This window comes from Stenella coeruleoalba (assembly GCF_951394435.1).
Source record: "Stenella coeruleoalba genome assembly, chromosome: 14".
In the NCBI taxonomy this organism is placed as follows: Eukaryota; Metazoa; Chordata; class Mammalia; order Artiodactyla; family Delphinidae; genus Stenella; species Stenella coeruleoalba.
Window position 1 is genome coordinate 83182970 of NC_137160.1, and position 23836 is coordinate 83206805.

The following is a 23836-nucleotide window of genomic DNA, read 5'->3' on the forward strand; positions in this document are numbered from 1 at the left end:
TGGGGGGAGGGGGCGGGGCTGCAGTCAGTCCTCTCGTCTGATTGGCTCTTTGGGAACCCCCGGCAGCTACGCGGGAAAGAAGCCTCAGCTTCCCGCATGCGCAGTTAGTAAGACGGGGGCTCGGGTTTGTGAGGGGGGGCTGCGGCAGGAGTACGGCGCGTGCGCAGGCGCGGGAGTGCGTTTGCGTTGCCGCTCCTGCGGCCATTCCGGTTCACCCAGAACGTTGGGGGCGGGAGCCCAGTCCTGAGGTCAGGTAAGTGTCTGCGGAGAAGCCCGACACCCACACGGTTGCCCACGATTGTTAGAGGCTCCGGAGAGAGGACTGGGAGCTGGGACCCGTGAATTTCCCCGTTTGCGACCCTGAGTCGCGCAGCCCATTGACCTGAGGCCCCGCTGGCGGTGAGGTGAAGCCGGCCCGGACACCCGAGCTAAGTTTACCCTGGAATGGGTTTACCCTAAGCTGGTGGGGGTCGGCACTGGGGCTCTTCAAGGACTTGGAGGGGCGGGCGAGGAGAACCCACCCTTGTGGAGAAAACAGTTCCACCGAGGCCCGAGGACAAATGGAACGATGCTCGTTGACTTGTTCGGCGGAGCCTTAGGGAGCTGTTAGCACGCAGCTGGGCCTGTTCTAGGCATCGTGGGTGTTTTCCTCTTGCCCAGCCTTACGAAGGACCAGAGGAAAGCCTTTCCGTGGGCCCCCAGGCCATCTCACACGCACTGGTCAGTTCGCCTTTCTCAGAAGAAAGGTTCTTACCCTTTAAGGTACTTCGAGCTCTTAAATTTTCCTCCGAGTGTCCGGAGCCCACGATAAAGGGACTTCGCCAGCCTTGTCCTTAGGTGTGCCGGAGAAGCCAGGACGGAGCAGATGTTATTTGCCCTTGGAAACACAAATCTGCCAAGAGGCATTCCATCTCATCTGAGGCTCCTAAGAATACCTGACAATTTTGTCTCAACAGTAGAAATTCAGTCTCTCCAAAACCCCATCCGTCTATGGGAGAGTTCAAGCTTAAGTAAATCGAACCCTCCTCCCAATTGTGTTAATCCACCCATCAGTATTGTGCTTGTGTTAAAACCCAACCAAAATCAAATCATTTTTAAGCACACGGCTCTGTTTTCAGCAACCATGTTTCTTTCAAGTCCACCCAAAAACAAAAAGAAAACAAAAAGCAGTTTTACCACTAATTTCAGTTGGTTGCAAAATCTGTTACTTGAGATCCTCACACTAGGATGGGAAAGTGGATTCCTGAGATGGCTCCAGGCAAAGGGAGGTGTGTTTCCTTGCAAGAAAAATGTTAACCCCAAAACCGAGTACTGGAGATTAGTTCCCAACCATGCAAGAGGCAGGAGATCATTGCTTTTTGCTACAAAATCTGATGGACTTTGTTTAGTTTGAGTGTTTTGTTTTTGGCAGTGTCATCTTTAGGTAACTTTCAAAAAAAAAAATCTATTAATGTTTTAATAAGCCAACATGTTCAGAAGCTAGTATTCTAATTAACTGAGTTATCTTGTTAACCGATACAAAATATTCTGGTAAGGTTATTCACACCTTACTTCTTAATTTAGGTTAAGCTCTTTGGTAGCGTCTTAATTTTTACAAATTCAGAATGGAAACTGCTTTTGACTAACTGGTCTAGAGAGAAGCTTTATAAAAACAGAGGAGGTTTTTAAAGTCCATAGAAATTATTTCTGAATATAGAAAACAGAAGTAGAAGGTGTCAGAAATTCAAGTATATATTAAGTGTAGGAACTATTCATCTTAATTTAACCCCCCCCTCCTCATACTGGAGATTTTGCATTACTTGTATACAAGCTAACACCACTATTTTATGCCCTTATAAGGGTGCACAGCAAAGGAAACCATAAATAAGACAAAAAGACAACCCTCAGAATGGGAGAAAATATTTGCAAATGAAACAACAGACAAAGGATTAATCTCCAAAATATACAAACAGCTCATGGAGCTCGGTATCAAAAAAAACTATGATTTTATTATAACATCTTTGTATTGCTCAAGTATTCCTCTTTTGCCACAATGAGCTTTTGAGTGGAGATCTTTCATTCTGATTGGGATAAGATTAGGCTGTTCAGTAGTAGTGGCCGCTAATGGCTTGAGGCATTTAATGTTTGTTAACCAGGGTGTTACTCTGTGTCATTTATTTTTATATACAAAACAGCTTGTCATTGGCGGGGGTTGGAGGAGGGACGTCCTCCACAGCAAAAATGAGGAACTCTAAAACTTTATAGTTTAACCATTGAAGATGAAAAGGAATAATCAGGTGTACATTTAAACGTGACTTTTTTCATCTTTTCTGTCCTTCATGATTTTTTTTACTATATCAGATAATTACTAAAGATCTCTATGTTTAAACCAGGACTTGCTGTGACGAAGGTAGTTTTTACCTTTCAAGTTGAACCTTCTGGGAAGTCACACTATATTCTTGGCATCATAATTCTCTCTTTGGCACCTGATTTCATAGACCACAATTATGACCTCACCAAACAGCATATCTTCGGTAATTTCATGGTTTCCAAGTATTTCTTAAATTGGACCATGCCAAGTAAAATTGTCTGCAGGTCATTTTCTAGATACCTTTTCACTGAGCTTCGAAAACAAAAGTCCATGAAATAATCCGTTTGCAGAGTGGGCTTGTGGAGTGTTAGCCAGAGGTTCCTGAGCTTTGTGATGTAGGGATCCTAAGCACCTTACGTTTGTGGTGACGTGTACGATTTTTCTCTCTCCCTCGGTGGTATTACCTCTGTTTTACAGATGTGGAAACGTGGCCAGAGTTGCACAGTGAGTAAATCGTGGAGGCAAGGCATTGATGCAGGTCATGCTGACTACAAAGCAGTATGGCCTTTCAGGGACAAAAAAGTGAGAGGGGGAGTCAAGAAGAGACCGCTGAGGAAAATGAGCTAACGCTTTCTAAGGAGCTGGGGGAAGAACAAATCTGGAGATGTTATGAAAGGTAAAGAAACAAGCAGCAGGAAGGACAAATTCAGTTTAAAAAAATGGACTACCTAATGTTCTTCCAAAATAAGTCTTCCTGAAATATTCCACATAGTATACATCCGTTCTTTTCTTTATTTGTATGAAATATTCACTACGATAACATATTTGAACGTGCTTTGAAAACCTAAGTCCTAAACAAATACAAAGCATCATTAATGGTAACAGGGTCTTTGAGACTTTTAGAGGAAAATGTGGAGTGTAGTTATTGCTGCTAGTTATCGCTGCTTTTTTTCGCTGCTTTTTTAATGTGTTTGTCCTATTTTAATAGTGTAGTTGATAAATGACGAAGTTCCTGTTAGGTGCCATAAATAGAAGAAGATGACAGTGGTGCACCCAAATAGGACAGGTGTAATTGTGGATTTGAAGTTTTCTGTGAAAAAAAACTGAACGGGATGTTGGTATTGTATGAATTGAAAGCTTTTCTTTTTATCTACTTCTTTAGTGTCTCTTGAGCTGTGCAGCAGTAAGCCTATTAAATTTGGACCAAACTCAGAGTAGTTTCCTTTTCCTCTTGTCCTCCCAAATCCAGGATAGCAGCTCTGTTGTCCTTTCCTGCTCAGTCCATTGTGATTTTCTTATTTGGGAAATAATTCTCTGGAAACACTTACTGTGGCTGAAAGGTGCTCTATCTTGAGTATAGAACCCCCAGCCTAGGAAATGACAGGGTCTATTTCAAGCCTGAGCCAAAGTTCCCAGGGGTTCTGTTTGGGGAGGTGTTCAGCCCTCATAAGGATTTCAGGCAACTAGAACAGGAGGATGAGCTAGATGAGAAAAGGAGAGAAAGGCTGCTTTATCTTTACTCCCATTCGGCAGGGAGCACCAAAACACACTTCTGAAACATAGATTATCATTAAGCATTTCACAGAAAACCATCCTCTCACTTAGCTTCTGGAGCCATCAGCTGGCCATTTTGTCTTTTTAAAGCTCACTGTGTTTGTCCTTCACCGTTGATTAGGTCATTGTTTTTGAGACCTATTTTATCTCCTTATTCGGGAGGGGGAAGCAAGACCATGACTAAGCAGGTAATCAGCACTCCTGAATTCTGGTCTCAACTTTTTAAACATTATAAACATAAGAAACAATAGCTCTTAAAAGTGTCTGTCCTAGCAGTTGGAAGAACTAATTCCTGTGTCCTTTGCTTCTCAAACTTCAATGTGCCTCTGAATCACTTGAGGATCTTATTAAAACACAGGTTCTCTGGGACTTCCCTGGCAGTCCAGTGGTTAGGCCTCTGTGCTTTCACTGCTGTGGGCCCGGGTTCGATCCCTTGTTGGGGAACTGAGATCCAGCAAGCTGTGTGGCACAGCCAAAAAAAAAAAGAAAAAAAACACACAGGTTCTCATTTAGAAGGTCCTGAGATTCTTCATTCCTAACAAGCTCCCAGGGGGTGCTGTGGCTGCTGCTCTGTGGACCACACTCTGATAGCAAGATTCTAGAGCTACCTTATCCACTACAGTAGCCGCGAGCACATGTGGCTAGTCCAGACTGACATGTGCTGTAAGCATGGCCACACTTCAGATTTTGCAGACCTCATATAAAAAAATCTAAATAATTTTTTATATTGATTATATGTTGAAGTAATAATATTTGGGATATATTGGATTAAATAAAGTATATTGAAATTCATCAGTTGCTTTTTACTATTTTTAATGTGACTATAAGAAAATTTAGAATTTCACATGTGGCTTGCACTATATTTCTGTTGGACAGTGCTGTTCTAGAACATTAATGCAGGGGACTTCCCTAGCGGTCCAGTGATTGAGACTTCACCTTCCAATGCAGGGGATGCGGGTTCAATCCCAGGTCAGGGAGCTAAGATCCCACATGCCTCCTGCTAAAAAAATAAAACATAAAACAAGCAGTATTGTAACAAATTCAATAAAGACTTAGAAAAAGGCAGCTTTAAAAAAATAATAATTCAATAGAAGCAACGTTTTTGATGTTCTTTTTTCAGATGACCCAGCTTCTCAATCCCCTTGTGACCATTTCACCTGTTCTTTTCGCTCAATTCGATATTCATTTGTCTTCTCTTCCTCTCCCGCCTGTTCTCTCCTTTACACCTTCTCCATCTCCAGCGTTGCCATCATGATCGTGGGGCCTTCATCCAGCAGTCAGACGATCTTAAGGGCCAGGACTGCAGGCAGCAACCACCTCACCTGGGGGCTGGTTAGAAATGTGGAGTCTCAGGCCCCACCCCAGCCCTGATGAGCCGTAGCCTGTTTAACAGGATCCCTAGGGAAATGGTGCATCAAGGTTGGAGCAGCAAGAGCTTTAACAGTCTTTTTTCCTAAAGCACTCCACTTCAGCGCATCGCCACATCTGTTCTTTCGGTTAGTTTAGATGACATTTCTGCAAGGTTGGTACACCATGAAAGTTGTGGCTAAGAGACACTAGTACTCTGCCTTTCTAAAAAATACTTAAACAGTGAATTTTAGGCAAATGGTATCCAGAGGTGGGTCCAGAGTTGAAATCCTATGTCTTCCAGATTCAGATATCCTCTCTCTGTCTCAGAGACACAAAGGCAGTAGCATCCCCTTACCGCTCTCCAGAGCATTTCAGCTGTTGGTGAAACAAGCCTCAGCTCACTGCATCTTGTTTAAATATGTGATTGTTTGCTCTGGTCACTGGCCACAATGCAGAGCTGAGCATGCCACCCATGAGCTAGGTGTCAGTCTTGGTTTGGGCTGACTGTGGAAGCCAGAGGAGGAACTGTGTACCAGCTGGATCCAGTCAGGAAGAAAGGTGCCTAATAGGATGCAGCTTCCAAGTCCCAATAACCAGCCTTCTGGTGACTTGGGAGCATAGTGAAGCCTGAGAACCACTGCTCTGTGGCGTGTCATCCATTCCACGCTCTGGCATGTTATCTTACTTACAGATGTCTTAATTTCTCTTTTATGCTACAGGCTCATTGGACCCATTGAGGCCCACTCATGGCACATAGTAGATGTGGAAAATATTCATTGAACAAATTAACATTGCCTGTTTTAAAGGCGTCAGCCCTGTTATCTCTTAACTTGACCAAGTGAGAGAGAGCGTGGCTTTAACCTAAATTGCAGCCAGCTGTTTAGTGCAGACGCCACCCTCCAAGGAAGAGCAGAGCCGAGGGGAGTTGGGGTGGAGAGCCGGCTGGGCCGACGCTCGCACTCATGGGAGGGAACAAGGGCGCGCTGTCGTGACCGCTGGTTTCCCCTTACGCACACCGCTTGTGACCATTTTTCTCTTTAATGTCACGATGAGCTCTAATTTGAGCTGCTTTTATTGTTCCCCGAAGACTTTGGGTTGCTCTGTGGGTATCACAAAAACTGAAATCCAATCCGTATTCTTCTCTGGGCTTTGGGGAAGTGGAACCATGGGTGTGTTTGTCATTTTTAGCCACCATTGGAGTAGAGCCAGAGCTCCAGGAGATACTAAAAGTATTTGGAATCGTCCTATTGGCTGTTGGAATTAGCTGTTAAACAAAGCAGCCAGTAACTGAACACTGGGGACCTTCTCGAACTCCAGTTGGGTGGGAGACCTTCCTGTGTGTGTCAGCTCTGAACTAGGACAGAAAGGTAGATTTGAAACACAGTGGGCTGGTGACAAAGCAGCTGAGAAAAGCGCTGTCCTCTCCGCCCTTTGTCTGGGAGTTTCACCCTGTCTCAGACCTGCTTCCTTTCTTTGTCGCTGCACTGTATTCCACTACCATCCTGCCTGGTCAGATTTACTAACGGAAGAGAAGCCCCAAGAGAGGTACTGGCCTCCTGTTCCATGAACCTAATACAGGGACTAGACACTGTCTGATACACAAAGGAATTCTGTTCTGTGGACTGAAAGCAGAAATAAGGGGAGGGAAATTTTGGACATCAACTTAGTCTCATTCATTTAATCATTATAGGGGAGTGGATTCTTTGTTGTAGAGATTTCAGAGAATGTGCCTGGGTTTATCCTTATCTTTTCCTGAGGATACTTCTGACATATTTCACACACAGTAAACAGAAGCCGTTTTCAAAGCACCACTTTCACTGGCATACTCTGTTTCAAAATATCTCCCTTGGTAGCCACAGAGCACATTACGAACTGACACCACCTTAATTATCATCCACCGGGACTGATAGGACCTGCTCAGAACATGCTGAATATCGTGCTTTTCACAAAGAAGATGTGTCAGTCATAGGATTGAGAACTAGCATGGCCTAAAGCTTGAAGAGTATATTTCATTATATTTATTTTCCATAGAAATAGTAGAGATAGAGATGAAGAATACTGTATTCATTCTAAAAATGACCAGTGTCATCTGTACTGATAACTGAGAAAGGCACTTGGATTTCAAATAGCAAAATGCACATATTTACAAGGAAGCAATGCCTGCTAGCCTGCTTCTGCATTAAGCTCATCTAGCGATCAGCGTTGGGCCCAGTGGGTGTTAGCCGTCAGAACTGCTGGTGGGTGAAAGGTAAATGAGCCGAGAGAAACCTAGTGAAATAATTTGGTGGATGGTACGTTACTTTTGGCTGAGGAAGTTGCCTTAGGTACACTCCAGTTCCTACCTGTGTTAGAGCTAGAATTTACAAGGTTTCAAGTGGTGAAAGAAGCTGTTTAGAGCCTCACAGGAAGCACTTGTTAAAAAGAGCAATATATCTGTTTTTAGTGCCTACATAATCCTTGATCAAGAAGTATTATTATGCGAGTGGCACATTTGTAGTTCCCCAAATCTGCCTGGGTGACAGGGTTTTTTGGGTTTTTTTTTAAGGTTTTTTTTTTTTTTTAATTCATTTTTGGCTGTGTTGGGTCTTCGTTGCTGCGCACAGGCTTTCTCTAGTTGTGGTGAGCGGAGGCTACTCTTCATTGCAGTGCGTGGGCTTCTCATTGTGATGGCTTCTCTTGTGGAGCACGGGCTCTAGGCGCGCAGGCTTCAGTAGTTGTGGTACACAGGCTCAGTAGTTGTGGTTCATGGGCTCTAGAGCGCAGGCTCAGTAGTTGTGGCGCACAGGCTTAGTTGCTCCGCGGCATGTGGGATCTTCCTGGACCAGGGCTCGAACCCATGTCCCCTGCATTGGCAGGCGAATTCCCAACCACTGTGCCACCAGGAAAGTCTTGGTGACAGGGATCTTGCTATAAACCAGTCTCATGCCTTCAGAGGTATCCGCAAAGCCCTTTCCAGAACACTGTTTTCTCTGACTTTAAGCCTGTGTGGGTTGCATGGAGAGGGCTTATTCCTCCCATTTTCCAGATGAGAAAATGGGCGAAGGTTGTGACTCCCCCGCCCCGACCCCATTCACATGGGGAATATGTAGATCTCTGAAAAGAGGTGATACCTTTCAGATCCTCTGCCCTCCTCCCCTCGAAAAAAAGCAAAGGCCTGTGATTCACCATACCCTCATGGCTATTATTCTCTATACTATTCGTCAACTAAGACATTTCAGCCTTAGGCTCCTCTCGAGTAGTTATTGAAATCTCTTGTTCAGCGCCTCTCGCTTTCTTCTTGAATATCTTCTCCGACTAGACTGTGAGCTCCAGGAAGATAGCGTCTTGCCCTCTTTGACCTCACGTCACTCCCTGTACCTCACCTCATACTTTGAACGTAACAGGCACCTTAATAAAAATCAGTTGGCTTGGTGGTTCTAAGGATGAGTACCGGTTGGATCATGTGATTGGCAGTGCTTCTGAGGGAACAGATGTTCCTATTCAAATCCATGAAACTGGAAACATGAAAAAACAACAATCATGACATTGATTGATAGTGATATTTACTGTGTCAGACTGTTTAAGCTTAAGCTATAAAATAGACTATCACGTTCTGTCGTCTTTCCATTTTGATTTCAAAGGTTCTCACACACTTAAATAATGTCCCTTGACTCAGATCCTAATTCTTGTGTGATGTACTATGTAATATTTCCTTATCAAATTACAGCCCTGTTCTTTTGAATTTTACACTCAAAGCTTCCCCTTCCTGAGAAAACACCACTTCTGGGTGCTTTGAAGACATTTTTTGGTCTGTTATAAGAAAATATTTATCAGTTGGCAAGGCATGTAGTGCTGAGAACACGGTAGACAATGCAGGGCCGGAGCGAGGTGTGTGTTGCTGAGTATCCTGTCTGCACTAATTTCCTAAATCCCCTGCCTGCCAGATGGGTGGTCATCGTCTGAACTGGTTCATAAAAGGTGATTTTAGAACCTGCGGTATAATCTTGAGCACAAACAAGGCTGAAGGGTTGTCTTTTCTGTCTTATTCAGGTCCTGAGCAGGCAGAGCCACGCGCTATGAGCACCTCGGGTCTGTTCCGTTTTCCTACCCCACTGACCAGAGTGTGCATGGTGCCCTGGGGACTCCGGCTCTGCGAGAAGCCGGAACTCTTATCCCCTGGAACAGCGGTCACTCCAGTCCAGGCGGCAGGCAAGAAGGACCACCCTGCTCTGCTCTCCCTGGATGAGAGTGAACTTGAAGAGCAGTTTGTAAAAGGACACGGGCCAGGGGGCCAGGCAACCAACAAAACAAGCAACTGCGTGGTGCTCAGGCACGTCCCCTCAGGCATTGTGGTCAAGGTAGAGGAAGGAGGCCGTGGGGGTCCCCTGGTTTCTCCTGAGTGAAAACTTGTTCTCACCATGACCCCGGCAGTAGAGGGACTGCAGGTCTCGTGCCCAGTCCCGAGCGTTTCTCCCAGGCAGAACCTCTGCACAGCGTCAGGAGCCTCCTTCCAGGATCCTTTGCAGTTGCGCTTTTACTGCTGCTGTCCTTGAACTTGGCAGGCCACGGTTCTGGTCGAGCCACTGGGCTGCAGGGTGGCTGCAGAAAGCTCTGCGGCACTGCCGTGGGCTCCAGCCCCCAAGCAGCACGCGGGCCCAGGTTGTCCGCCAGTGGGCTCAGCCCTTAGCCTCCTGGCTGATCACTCAGATGGTCACATTTTCCATGTCCCTCCGTCCCCTCTTTAGTAAATGTCAGTGACACCTACCCTTCTGGAGAAGAACTGAGTGAGGTAACGTTGGCAACCCAATTTCAGCCCTCAGAGGAAAAATGCCAGGTACAGCTGCCTGTAGGAGGCTTTCTTCTGAATATAAAAAACCAACCTCTGATCAAAATATCACCAGCTGTCAATACATTTTGAACCTCTAGGAAATGGTGCAGCGCTTCTCTCCTGTCTCCTGGTTTGGTAGCGGCCCACCACCTCTGTGGAACTGCCAGTCCATTCCGTATCCCCAGGGCCCTGAAGGCGGCACAAGCCTTGAGGCACAGCAGAGAGAGCAGAGGCGGGCTTTCGCGCACATCAGCGGTACCTTTCGCAAGTACTTGCATATCACGTGAGCTTGCGGCCGGCCCTGTTCTGAGCCACTTCACATTCGAGTTAACTCTTAATCGTCACAAGCCTACACTCATGATGTGGAATCTGAGACACAGGGAGGCTCCTGCGCCTGCAGGAGAGTCAGCCCAGACCGAACCCAGAGTCTGTTCCTGACAGCTGTTCTTCGCTGCCACATTTTTGAGCCAAGAGCGTATTAGTGAAAATCTCAATCATTTTTCTTTTCCTCCTTGAAAAAAGTGACATTCGTGAGCAACAAATAAAATTCTGAAACCTATTTTATATAGCTTACTCCACATTTGCTTTTGGTACTATTCTTTCATCCTAATTTCACAGGATTTCTTTTATCAACTTGCTTTGCAAGGCACTCACCAGTGATAACAGAGATATTATGTAATGAATATTATGGCTGACGAATAATAAAGAGGCTATTTTCCTCCTTCAGAGAGAAGTTTACATTTATAAATGGGGCACACAAAGGGCTCGCTTAGACATACTGGTTGATGTTTTCAAAATTATTTGGGAACTTTATTTGAAGCCTACTGTTACTTCTAAACAAAACAACACTCCTAATATTGGAATAGTCACAGTGAAAGCCACATAATACAGCTGGGGTGTGGGACTGGGTGGGGGCCAAGCAGAGGCAGGAAAGGGTATGGCCTTCGTCCTGTCACTGACCTACTGGGACTCCTGACAAGTGGCTTTCCTTCTGCGGGCCTGACCCCTCTATAAAGGGACTAGGTTGAATTTAATGATTCCTGAGGTCCTGCCCAGAACACACTGGCTTTCACATTATGAAATATTATCTCTTACAGTGCCACCAGACTAGATCCGTCGATCAAAACAGAAAGCTAGCTCGGAGAATCCTGCAAGAGAAAGTGGATGTTTTCTACAACGGTGAAAACAGTCCTGTTTACAAAGAAAAACGAGAGGCAGAGAAGAGAAAGCAAGAAAGGAAAAAAAGAGCAAAGGAGACCCTAGAGAAAAAGAAACTCCTGAAAGAACAATGGGAATCAAGTAAAAATGTGCCCAGAGAAAGGACTGCAGATTCTGACTGAAAGAACCTGCCGGATGGGACTTCGCTGGTGGCGCACTGGTTAAGAATCTGCCTGCCGATGCAGGGGACACGGGTTCGAGCCCTGGTCTGGAAGGATCCCACATGCCACGGAGCAGCTAAGCCCGTGCACCACAACTACTGAGCCTGCGCTCTAGAGCCCGCGAGCCACAACTACTGAGCCCGCGTGCCACAACTACTGAAGCCTGCACACCTAGAGCCCGTGCTCTGCAACGAGAAGCCACCGCAATGAGAAGCCCGCGCACCGCAACAAAGAGTAGCCTCCGCTCGCCACAACTAGAGAAAGTCCACGCGCAGCAACGAAGACCCAACGCAGCCAAAAATAAATAATTAATTTTTAAAAAAAGAACCTGCCGGATGCCTCCAGGGACGGCGTGAGCTCCACCACCAGCGCAGCTGTGACGGGCTCCAGAGACAGCAGAGTTCTAAACAGCAGACAAACTGTAGTGAATAGCAGTGCATACTTTGAGAATAAAACTGTAAAAAGAAACACGAGGAAGTCATTACTGTAGAAGGACAAGGGCACTTTTTGGGGGAGGAAAGGCTGTCATTGTGACGCAGGGCTTGGAGGGGCTTCTGGGCAGCTGACAAGAGTTCTGTTTCTTGACCTGGACGGTAGTTAGAAGTATGTCACCTTTTAAGCTATACATTTGTGTGACTGTATCTGTATCTGCACCACGAGGCTTGTGAGAACTTAGTTCCCCGACCAGGGATTGAACCTGGGCCCCGGCAGTGAGAGCGCAGAGTCCTAACCACTGGACCGCCAGGGAATTCCCCAATGAAAATATTTTCTGAAAAAAAGCATTAATGTAAGTAATGGACTTTTTATGGAAAACTGTAGAATTGAGTCAAACAATAGCATTTAGTGCCTCCTTGTCACCTGCTGGAAGGTCATTGCTCAGTGATACATGGATGTCATTAAGAGAACAAAAGAAAACAAGATGGCGAAAGATTTACAAGTTAGTAAGTTACTTGCCCATTTACCCCATTAGCTTAATAGACTGTGTTGACAAGTAACCTCTCTGATGTGGAAATACACATGTCATTCTCTGTATGCTGATTTACAAGTAGTAGGTTTATAAAAGATGAGGTTTCAGAAACTTGGGTTTGTGAATTTGCTTGATACCATCCTTCAAGCTGGATCTCACCGTACAAACTGTTTGGGGGTTTTCAGGCATGGTTTGTTAGCACACATCCGGAAGTTTATGCATAAAACTAGTAGGGAGACAAACCGTGAGGTGAGAAGGCCACTGTCAAGACCCAGGGTCGGCCTCATCCGTGAAGACCAGACTGCGTGCACCCAAATAAGGTTCCCTGTGAAGAAGCCCGGGAAGGTCTTCCCACCTCCGAGTAGCCCGGTTCGGAAGTTTAGCTCTACGCAAGGCTCTCGACCTCTGGTCGCAGTGTGCGGGGCCCTTCCCAGGTCCAGCCTCCTTTTAGAAGGGAGCCAAGTGAAGCATCTGGAATGGTACACAGAAGACCGTAATAGTGGAAGGGAATTTGGGGAGCTTCAGACAAGGGGGACAGAAGCTTTAACTTCTGTCTCCCCGCTTCTTGAACCTTTTTGAATTTCCTGTCACGTCCACGAAGGAGATGCAGACAAGCCGACTGCCTAGTACCCGTTCCTCCGGCCTTTAGAGCTGTCATGGCTGGGCCCTGGCCTTATGCCTGTGAAACTGACCGGGCCCCTCCTTTTGTCTTAGTCTACCCCTCACCACGGTAAATCCTCATTACATCGGGATCGGGGCCTAAGGAATATAGTAAGGATGACCTCCAAGTCCCTTTGGAAGGTCCCCACTGTTGGGGACCACCCCACGAATTCTCAGCACATCCGAGGCAACCCAGTTTTCCCAGCACCAGAGCAGGTAGTTCTTCCAGTGAGAACAGGATGAAGTAGCTAGCTTGAGTTTAAATGCTCACGGGTTAAGTTCCTAAAAACAGAATGGCCTAACTTGGGGGAGCACAGAAAGGGCGAAGTCAGTAACATCGCCTCTACTCTTGTTTTCCTTCCTGGCACACACTTAACATCTGCTGCAGTTAAGATCATGCATGACGCAGCTCACCTGATCCCTGCCTTCTGACTTAACCGACACATCCTGTCCCTGGCCTGTTGTGCTACTGATATTGTCACGCAAGATGTTTCTGGACCAGGTGGGAAAATGCCCTTTGACAGGTCTCTCCCCACTCTCGCTGAGGAGCCGTTCTTTAAAATACCACCAAGAATTTGTGGAACCCACATCTTAATACAAGCTGTTAATGAAAATAAGCTTTATTACATCGAGTAATAAATACAAAGATGCAAACAGTCCCATTTTCTTCCAGATGTTTGGATCAACTTACAGGAAAGGCAGAACTGAAATCTACATACAGTCTCAGGAAAAATTTCGGGGATCCTTGTTGGGTTTGGTTTGGGAGGTTGCTCTTTCTTCTGTATGTATATAACTTGTGCATTTTAAAAGTCGACTTCAGAGCACTAATAGTCATGCAAATGCTTAAGCAAAAAAGAATTTACGTTAAGCAGAATCTATAGTGTATGGGAAACGAGGGGACCAGCTACTAGTTAAGTGTGCTGTCAAGTCCGCACTACAAAAAAAACCCTTCAAGTTGTATCAGCTTATGAAAAGGATCAAAGAACAATCCGGGTAACATAAATGTATTCAAAAGAGGAGAGCGAGACAGTGGTATCTTGGAGGCAAACTAGTTTGCTGTAAGATAGGTAATTTTTACGTGCATCTTTTGAATCAATGCTTTAAAAAACAACAACAAACACCTGGGTAGTTCCTAACTATTTAAAATGTAACTCCCAATCAACTGCAAAATCTTTCCTCAATCTTACAGACTGTAGATTCGGAGCCTAGTGAACCATGGGAGGGGCAGGGGGAGGAGAAACCAAACTGTTACCATTTTGAAAACAAAAGTTTCATCTGAACAGGGGAGATGAACTGTAACTTCTCTCCGAAGATGGAAAACCGTCCAGGCTCACAGGGCAGCTAAGACCTGGCATTCCGTTCCGTTTCAGCCAAGCACTCCCGCACCAACCCTCGAGCGTGGATGATGCCTGGAAGAGAAGCAGAGGCGGACGTCAGCCAGCAGCACCCATTCCAGAAGAGGAGGAGGGTCCTTCCAAACCAACCGCGAAACCCTCAGACTGGAGGAAACTCAGGACCTGCATCCAACACCCCAAACCCCATCCCACCCCTCAAAGCAAAAACCCCTCTGCACGTCTCCCTAAAAGTTTCTTCCCATGCTCAAGGTGACAGCCAGCAAGCTCTCTTTTTATGACGTGACTCTATTTGAACCCTGTTACCGTCCAGATGACAGGAGGCAGTGTGTCCCCACCCAAGTTCTTTAAGCAGGGACCCGCTTTGGAGATTCCACGCCTTCAAACCATTATTTCTCCTAAATTCTAGAAAGGGCTTGACAATGTCAGGCAGCCTGGCTGGTTCGGGTGCGAGACGAGTGCTCACTCAGGCCACCTTGGTCCACTGCTTTGTCCTTCCCCCCAGGGGACGGGTGCCACCTTCTGCACTATTATTCTCCCCTCATCTTTTATCTCTATAGTTTGGGAGTTATCTATTGCTTGGGTTTTGTGGGGTTTTTTTCTTTTTTTGGCTTTACTGAACTTCATGAAATATTGATTTCATTTTAATAGACACCAAGAATCTACTCCTTCCAAGAGCTGACCCCCCAGAGGGCACTGGGAATGACACCCCAAGTCACTCAGGTGTCCCCACCTCACAAATCTTACCCCCGAGAGCTTCCGAAGACTTTCTGGAAAGGGCTGTGTAGCCACTGTCGCAGCTACTCCACTCTGCCATTGTACTGTGACAGCAGCCGCAGACATTAATAAGCAATGGGTGTGGCCATGTTCCAACAAGTCTTTACTTACAACACTAAAGTCTGAATTTCACATAATTTTCACATGTCACAAAATCTTATTTTTTTCACCATTAAAAAACGCAAAAAACATTCTTGGCGCTTGACTCCCTTGTGCCCTTCTTACTTTGCTATGATGTAAACTTGGCCACCTTACTGGTCAGGGTGACTGTGGGGCCAGCTGCTCACCCAGGATGTGCCCTGAAGCAGTCACCAGGTGTATCCATGTGTTGACCTGAACTGCCAGCTTTGTTGGGAGGCTGCAGGTCGCCTGTCAGAAAGACTGCGGGGTCCAGCATCCTCCCAGGCATTTGCAATCAGGTAACCGGCACTCCCGTTACCAGCACTGCGGGCAGAGCAATGCCCACCTGACCCCCAGGGCTGGATTGGGGGTTAAGCTCCTCCTCTCCCCCGAGCCCTCTTCCGTTCCAGCCTCTAACTGCCAGCCCCCCTCCCCACACCTGTGCCTGTTATTCCCCAATCCAGCTCTGCAATCGGTCAGTCTCTTCACAAAGGTGTCATGAACCGGCCCACTGCTCTGGGTGGGAGCCTGTCCTCAGCCGGCCTTGCCATCACTGCAGCCGTGGCCTCAACTGCAGCCCCCCTGTCACGCCCCAGATTTATAGCCACAGAACATTTCCCTCTCGATTTTCTCCAAATTTGCTTCTCTAACCTTAAAAAAAAAAAAAAACTCCTAAAATTAAATTCACACATAAGCCACCGTGCTCTGAACTGCCACCTTCTAAAATAGAAATCCTTTTCTCCTCTCCACGCCACTTTCACTTCGTGAAGCAGCAAAAAACAACCTATTTCTCTGCCTTCTGAAGTCAGCTGGCCAGTCACCTCTTCACGTGAGTCACTTTCTTCCTGTGGCACCATCCTCCCGCCCTTCCTCCCTCTTCAATCAGGAAAGAACTTCAAAGCATTCTCACTCTCCCGCCCCAGACTGGGACGGACCACACGCCCCCCTGGGCCGCGCTCCAAGGAGGACAGCAGAGGGCAACGCAGGCCCCCTTGGCCTCGTGTCACTGGCCTCACCCAAGTTGGGAGCCTACCTTACTGGGCCGCCCAGGGCTCCTAGGACCAGTGTCGGCCAACGGGAGCAGAGCGGGCGTGAGGCAGAGCTGCAGGATCTGGGTACAAAGACTTTTTTTTTTTTTTTTTTTTGGCCGCACCATGAAGCTTGCAGGATCTTAGTTCCCTGACCAGGAATCGAACCCGAGGCCGCTGCAGTGGACGCGTGGAGTCCTAACCACCGGACCACCAGGGGAGTCCTGGGGATTCCCTTCTTAGACGCTGCATCTGACAACTGGCCGCCAAGCCCCTTCCATCAGATGTTCATCCCACAGACCCGCTCACCCAGCCTGACACCTCCACAGCCAACGGTAATTCTGTAACAAAGCGGGAGCCCCTGTGCCGCGGGGGACTCTTCCATCTGCCACCCTCCATTTTCCCCAGAAAATCTTTCAAGACAGTTACTAGGCCAGTGCCGTGGGGTCCGCCAGCAGCGAGGCGTCACCTGTCACGGGAGTCCCGGGCCCACGATTTACCTCGTTTTAGTCTCTCCATCGCGCTCTTGCTGCCCGCGTAGGTGGGTCTGATCTCTTTCCCCAGCTCTTCGATGATGGCCAACAGCTCAGCGTATTTGCTCTGGGGCACCTGGCTGTTCCCAGTTCCCTAGAATCAGAAAGAAAAGGGTTCAGGAGGATTGAACCCAACCTGACCCCAATGCCGTGGTCAGGACCCCACAGCATGCCAGCTCCACGAGGGCAGGGCTGGGGAGAGGCCCGAGCCGGGGGCAGGTGGTGGAGGGAGGGCGGCCTGGCCCAGACTCCAGGGCAGCTGCGGCCAGGCACGGCCCACCTGAGCGACAAGCACAGAGCAGGGAGCCGGCCCTCTACTGTCCCCGCACACTCAAGGCAACCACCCAGCAGTCTGCAGAAAGCCCTTTTATCATCTCAAATGAAAAAAAAAAAAAAGACTGGCTTGTCGATAGGAAAGTGTTCACTGAGAATCTCCTTGAAGGAGCCGATGGGCAGGCAAGTGATGGGGGGGGAGGGGGCGTGCTGAGGGTCCAGAGTGGGTGGAAGAGATGGAGGCCACACGTGGGGTCAGCAGGACCACAAAAACTGCCAGGGACCACCCAGACAGAGCCCAGAATGTATTTAAATTCATCCATCCTCCCCCGCAGGCAGGGCCCACCACACAGAAACCCCTTCTCTCCAGAACCCCACAAACAGCCCGAGCAAACACCAGGAGCAGGAAGGCTGGGTCCCGTCGGCCTGTGGGCCTCAGCCAGGCCTCCCTGGCCCCCCCTCCCCCGCCCCCCCCCACAGCTGCATCAGGGCGGCCACTTCCCCCCCAGGCCCTCGCCTGCTCCCCGCTCCTCTGCCGCCTCCGCCTCCTGGCCTCCTGGTCCTTCCTCCTCTCCTCATCCAGCTCGGCAGCAGCCTCCCGCCGCCACCTCTTCAGGGGGTCCTCGCCCGTGCCCGCCTCCCCTCCGGGGGCAGGACGGCCTGGCGGGGCACGGCTCCCAGCCGCCGCCTCATCCGTGGGGCCGGCCTCCGTGGCGACCTCGGAACGCGAGTGGCAGCCACGGGAATCTCCCGGCTAGTGGCCCGGGTCCCCTCCCTGGCGGCCAGCGGCCACCTCCCCTGAGGGCCCGCCAACCCGGTGGGGAAAGCAAGTCTCCGCGAGGTTGGGACAGGGGCGGTCCACAGTCCCGAAACTGGTGGAAGCAGGTGTAAAACTGAGGGGCCAGCAGCTCTCGGTGCAACGCACCTGGACTTCACTAGGATATGGGCCCGTCCTCCCTGCAGGGCCCATGACCTTGTGGGGAGTGAGTGGGAGCAGGGCCCCCCTCCTCTGTCCAAGCTCAGATACAGAGTCAAGGCCAGACCTCACTTCCCCAGGGACCAGGCACGAGGAGGCCCACCAGGGACACACGTGGGGTGGTGGCCCCACGGGGAACTGTGGCTCTCGGGGCTTCCAGCCTTCTTTGGGCTCTCCCACCCCTTCCTGTCACTCGGTGTCCCCCGTGAAACCCCCTGCCACTTCTCCATTCTGATGCCTTGAGCCCTGGGTTGAGGAAGCTCAGATGACAGCTCCATCATTTCTACTCCTTTCACCGCTTCCCCTCTGGCCCAGGCCGCCCCTAGGGCCCCTCCCACCGCACATCCCACCCCCGCTGCCATACCTGGGTGTAGCCTAGAGATGGCGGCCCGTAGTCACTCAGCAGCTGGCGGTACTGTGATGACGTCGCCATACTGGTGGAGGGCGGGTGGACACTCCCAGCTACAGGGGAGGAGACAGGAGTCAGTAATCAAGTAGCCTTGGCTAACTGTATCCGAGGTAAGGACTCCGAGTCCCCCTGCCCAGAACTCATGCCATCAACGGTGGTCTTTTGTCTCTGAGGATAAAGAACCCTATTCCTGTCCTCTAGTTTGGCGACGGCTGATACTCGGCGTAGATGACTGATGGTAAAATGTAGCTAACAGACCACTGCTCTTCACGCCCATCACCACAGCAGACATTGCTAATCAATCACAGAAATCATGCAGTCAAAACTGGTAGCAAAGACGAAAGCTGCTGCTATTCTCAGCCTAACCCTTGCAAGTCCCCTTTTCCTGGGTCCTGCTCCCCAGAGGTTGATATCCTAGAGACACATGGCTGCCACAAGAGCCCATCTGCTACTAAGGCTGGTCCACACCTGGGCTGAGACTTCCTGTGTGCCCAAAACTCTGCTGGAGTATATGGTGAGGAAGACAGGGGAAGATCTGGAGGTTGTTGAGACCCAACCCTGGCTGGGGACTGGGGTACTGGACACAAAAGTCAGGAATCTGAAACACATCACAGCCTGTCTGTGTGTCCTTGGACAAGCCCCTCAACCTCTCTGAGCTCCTGTCGCCCCTCCCCAAAGAGGGAACAAGACTCTCGGCAGTCTGAATCTATGCCCAGCTGGCTCCACCCCCATGGGGGAGGCGTAAGACCCCACTTATGGACTGTAACACTGGGAGACACTGTCCCTCAGCAGAGGGACCACGGGGGGCCAGGGCCCGGCTCAGAACGGAGTCTCCTGCATGGGGGGTGGGGAGGCCCTCAGCAGGGAATTTTCCAGCTCCAGCTCAGTAGCTGGAAGCATGCAGACCCATAATGGCGTCCGAGTGGTCATTAGCAAGTAAAGGATGTCCTGCAGAATTACGAACAGCGGTAACCATGGAGAATCTACCTAGCCCTCCTCAGCAGCTGCCCGCATGCCTCCACGCCCGGCCGGGGAGCAGCTTCCCTTCTGCCTGCCTTCCCTGGAGCCAAACTGTCTCTCTCTCACGCACACGGCGGGCTCTGCAGACTTGGCCCCCGGGGATGGACAGCTGGTGCCAGGCCGGCCAAACCGACCAGCTGCTCATCTGGTGTGGGCAAGGGGAGGGGGCAGGGGAGGAAGGAAGTTCAGGAGCTCAGGCTGCTGGAGCTGGAAGGGGCCCTGGAGCCCCTCACTGCAGAGACAGAAACACAGACCAGAGAGGGCGGGCACTGCCCCAGGCCACACAGCACAGAAGAGGCTAACACACCGCACCTATCCCTCTGTCCAGGAGCCGCAGACAGCTTGGTACCCGACGTGTCTTCCTCAGTCTCAGGCCTGCCTGGGTTTCTCCACTGGGACCCAGATTTATGCTCAAATACAGGCTGCCCAGTCAGGAAACGTGAATCCTGCCACGTCTAAGCTGGGACTGGGCACAGCACTGCGCTCCTCCGAGCCTCACCACCACGCCTCTACAGTGGGGTAGCTGAAACACCTGTGCTGCAGAACCACACCTCCGTCTGAAGCAGCTGCGGGTGTGCAGTGGCCAGAGCACAGGAGTGTGGCAGGGCGGGTGACCCCCAGCTCCCCTCACCACATCAGCCAAGCCCCAATTTCCTGACCTTCTGATGTGGGCGGTGAGTGCGGTCTGGGCAGCTCAGGCTTTGCTGCCCCAGGCCAGGGTTCAAGTCCCGCCCACCACAACTTATCACGCCTCTCCGAAAGGCCAGGATGCTAAACGCTAGACTGTGTGGGGGGAGGGGTGTCTACTGCACCGCTCGGCACTTCAAGCCATCTAGAAGATTCCAGCTCCCTGGCAGGAGGTGAGCTGGACACCTCTGGTTCATTCTCTGCACCACCTCCTGCCCTCCTCTCGCTGCAAATCTGTATTTCTTGCCTCCCCGACCCACCTTCTCTCCCACAGCCAAGGGCTTGGACTAGGAGCCAGTCCAGCTGCGCCATACGCGGCTGTGTGACCTAAGACAAGGCCCTTCCCTCTCTGGGCCTCAGTTTTTCCATCTGTTTGAGGTGATGGTTCCCACGAGAATGTCTCAAGGCCCTAGATGCTGCTCCTCCAGGGTGCCGGGGTTAGGTCCCGGGGGGCTGAGCGGAGGAGGAGGAATGGGTTGGGGGCTTGGGGGATGGGAGTGAGGCAACAGCTCGGAGCTTGACTTTCCCACGGCCTGGGTGATGTGGTAGGTGACCCCGACTGTGTGCCAGCGCCAGTCCCTTACTCGGTGTTCAGAGGGGGGTGTCTGTGGCCCTGGAGAGAGCTGGCGGAAGGGCCCTGAGTCCCACTCATTCCCACACCTTCCTGCAGACACAGCGGCCGGCTGCCGGAGGCCTAGGAGAAAACCAGACCGGGCGTGAGCACAGCCGTCACGGAGCATCGCAGACAATGCGTGTAGTGTGCGGGGACCAGGGAGGGCCCGGAGCCCAGGGAGGGACTGGCAGAGGCCAGCAGCTCCTGGGGCCAGGCGCGGCTCCCCGCCCCCAAGCCAGACAAAGAGCGCCCGGGCCTGGGGAGCTGGCGGCCTTCCCGCCACTTGGGGCGCCTGGGGGGGCTCTCCGGCGGGGAGGCGGGGGCTTTGTCTAACTCCGCCACTGCCACCGCCGGCCAGGCCGAGGCTTGGCAACTCTCGAGCAGGAGGCAGGGCTGGAGGGTGTGAGGGATGATGACAAGGAAGCCGGAGGAGCGGCAGCGGAGAGTCCATCTTGGATGCAAATGGCACGGGGAGATCCGGCCTTTCTAAAGGGGTCCACGGGGAGGGGGGCGGCCCCACCAAAACACCAGAGACCTGGGGACCTCAGCAGTCCTCCAGGAGTTCACCGCAGGAGAAAGAAGAAAATCTGTGTACAGGTGCTAGCCAGCCCAGAGGGCTTCGGGGTCCCCAGCGGGTGCCTCTGTCACCCTGTGACCCCAATCCCCGAAGGGCCCCATTCAGGGCGCAGGCCTCAACTGCACCAGGGCCGGCCTGAGACTTCCCGCCAGTCCGGGCTGGCAGCAAGACCCTCCACCCATCCCACCCCGGAGTCAGATGAGGGAGGCAGTGAGAAATACTGTGGCCACAAAGCCCGTCTTGGTAAGGTGTGCAGACCCCAGAAGAGGTGAGAACATCTGAGGAGAAAACAGGGGCTCTTGGGGCTCAGCGCCCACATTTGACCAACTCAACTATCCCCCACCCCGTCCTTCCACCCCCTTAATCTTAACCCTTTCCAATCCCCAAATTTGTGTCCAAGAAGTTAAACACACACACACACACACACACACACACACACACACACGCACACCTATACACACATATGCATATACATATATTGCTTTCCTGGGGGCCTCTTCAAATTTTTGGAATTCTGGAGTCAACATTCGGAGACAAGGCCCAAAACTTTCGGCCAACTGCCGGCGTGGCATTTCTGACCAGCAAGGCCAATCCCCTCCCTCCCAAGCCCCCTCCATGCACCTCGCTTATTTGGAAGTTTGTTTCCCATCAAGAGTCTAAAGGAGAAGAACCTTGGTGAAGGGACAAAGCCGGTCCCCTCTGAACCCACAATTTCACCTATCGCCCTCGGTCCCTGGGGCAAGACCCTAGGCACAGCCTAAAGCTGCCTGACAACTTCTGCAGGAGTTTCCTGGGACCGCCCAGCTCCAGCCCCAGGGAAAGGAGAGGACGGCCCCTCCGGCTTCTGAAGGAGGGGGCCTTCTAAACCCAGACTTGGGGGCTCCGAGATGCGGGGGCCCCGCTGAAACAACGCCCCCAGCCGCCGCCTCCAGGCTCTCCGAGGCCCCCGATCTCCTCCAACTTCTCTCCGCGCACGCCTGAAGGGACCTCCCATGCGACCCATTTTGAGCGCCCCGTCCCACGCGCCAGGCCGGGCGGGCGCCCACCGACGATCTCCACTGCACCGCCGGTGACCCCAGCGGCCCCGCTCCCTCTGGGTCGGCTGCACCTGGCACGCTCGCCGCCCCGCAGCACCGCCCGCGCGTGGCCCGGGCTTGCTCACGTGCACCCCTGCCGCCCAGGCCCCCTGCCCGGACCTACCCCCAGCTCCCTAAGGGCGGCCCGCGCCGGGGTCCCGGCGCCCCGCTCCCGGCGCGGCCCGGCCACTCCCGACTCCCGCCGGCAGGGGCCCTCGCCGAGCCGCCCAAAAGCCAAGGAAAAAGGAGCCGAGAAAGCCTCCCCCGCCTTCGCTCGCCGCGCTCCCCACGAGCCCTCGGCCGCCGGCGTGGGGGGGACCGCGGCGGCCGCCCGTGCCCCGGGCCCCGGCCCGGCCCCGAGGCCCGGCGCGGGGCGCACCCGCGAACTTTGGCAGGGCGGGCACCGGAATCATGGCGGCGGCCGCCGCGCTGCCCCGGGCCGGGACCCGGTGCCCGCCGACCCCGGCCGCCGCGGGGCCCCGGGAGCCGGGGCCGGGCGCGCGGACCCCCAACTTGGCGGCACTTGGGGCGCGGCGCGCGCGGCCCGCGGGGCGCACTCACTCACCGGCGTTGAGGGAGGCGGCGGGCATGTGCGCGGTCAAGTTCGGTTTGTAAGACATCCCCCCGAGCGGCGGGGCGCGCCGGGGCGCAGCGGGGCCCGGCCCGCGAGGGCGGCGGCGAAGGCGGCGAGGCCGGCCGGCAGCGAGGCGGCCCTAGCGTCCGTGCGCCCGTCCGTGCGCCCGCCGAGCTCCCGCGCACTTTTTGTTGTTGACGGCTCGGGCCGCACCGGCAAATATGGCCGTCCCTCACCCTGACACCCGCTGCAGTATATCACCCATACATCGGGCGGGCGCGCGGGCGCAAGGGCGGCCGCAAACTTTGAGCGGAGCCAGCGGGGCCGGCCCGGGCCGGGAGGGGGCGGCCCGGCGCGCCGCGGCCCGGCGTCAGGGGGCGGCTCCGCCCGCGGCCGCGCCCCGCGCCTCCGGGCGCGCTCGGCGCCCGCAACTTGGCAAAGTTTCGGGGGCTGGGGTCCCGGCGGCGCCCGAGGCCCGCGTGGGTCCCTTTCTTCTTCTGCGCTGGCGGCGCCTGGAGATTTGTGCTTGTACCGATTTTTTTTTTTTTTTTTTGGTAAGCTAGGTAGGATTGCAGAATTACTTTTTTCCCCCTTGACTGTGGGGGCAGGGATGGAAAATTACCTGGAGAAAATGGTGGCGAGTGGTATTTTTAAGCACGTAGATCATTCCAGACGCCGAGGTCTGGCTACTCCCCAGAATAAGAACAACCAATTCTTGACATTGATTTCAAATAAATTTCATGTCCCTCTCGGTATTAAGTGGTTTTTAACCCCTTGGCGGCCTAGACTCCTTTGAGACTGGGCAAAACCCAGA

The 23836-nt window shown here is 51.8% G+C and overlaps 3 protein-coding genes across 8 annotated transcripts in view; 1 reads left to right on the top strand and 2 right to left on the bottom strand.

Annotated features, from left to right (window-relative positions):
• Nucleotides 1-235, bottom strand: part of MPHOSPH9 (M-phase phosphoprotein 9) — a 55044-nt gene extending 54809 nt beyond the window's left edge. Inside the window, 1 exon segment of the mRNA XM_079942337.1 lies at nt 1-235. Coding sequence (XP_079798463.1) covers nt 1-98 — 98 coding nt within the window. The 5' untranslated portion in view covers nt 99-235.
• Nucleotides 136-15314, top strand: MTRFR (mitochondrial translation release factor in rescue). Of its 5 annotated transcripts, none has more exons than XM_079942331.1 (4): nt 160-253; nt 2768-2794; nt 9224-9531; nt 11099-13448. In XM_079942331.1, exons 3-4 carry the CDS (start codon nt 9250-9252, stop codon nt 11339-11341), a joined length of 525 nt encoding a protein of 174 aa, XP_079798457.1. In that variant the 5' UTR covers nt 160-253; nt 2768-2794; nt 9224-9249; the 3' UTR covers nt 11342-13448. The 5 variants fall into 5 exon arrangements, 4 of the variants coding, with proteins under 4 accessions (XP_079798456.1, XP_079798457.1, XP_079798458.1 ...); XR_013831261.1 differs by lacking the exons at nt 160-253; nt 2768-2794 and adding exons at nt 2802-2966; nt 14378-15314 and having other exon boundaries at nt 11099-13509; XM_079942330.1 differs by lacking the exon at nt 2768-2794 and having other exon boundaries at nt 136-253.
• On the bottom strand, nt 13603-23836 carry CDK2AP1 (cyclin dependent kinase 2 associated protein 1). Of its 2 annotated transcripts, none has more exons than XM_079942335.1 (4): nt 23014-23836; nt 18431-18528; nt 16785-16911; nt 13603-14416 (listed from the first exon to the last, which is right to left on the bottom strand). In XM_079942335.1, the coding sequence occupies exons 1-4, from the start codon at nt 23066-23068 to the stop codon at nt 14349-14351; spliced, it is 348 nt and encodes a 115-aa protein (XP_079798461.1). In that variant the 5' UTR covers nt 23069-23836; the 3' UTR covers nt 13603-14348. The 2 variants fall into 2 exon arrangements, with proteins under 2 accessions (XP_079798461.1, XP_079798462.1); XM_079942336.1 differs by lacking the exon at nt 23014-23836 and adding an exon at nt 20767-20819.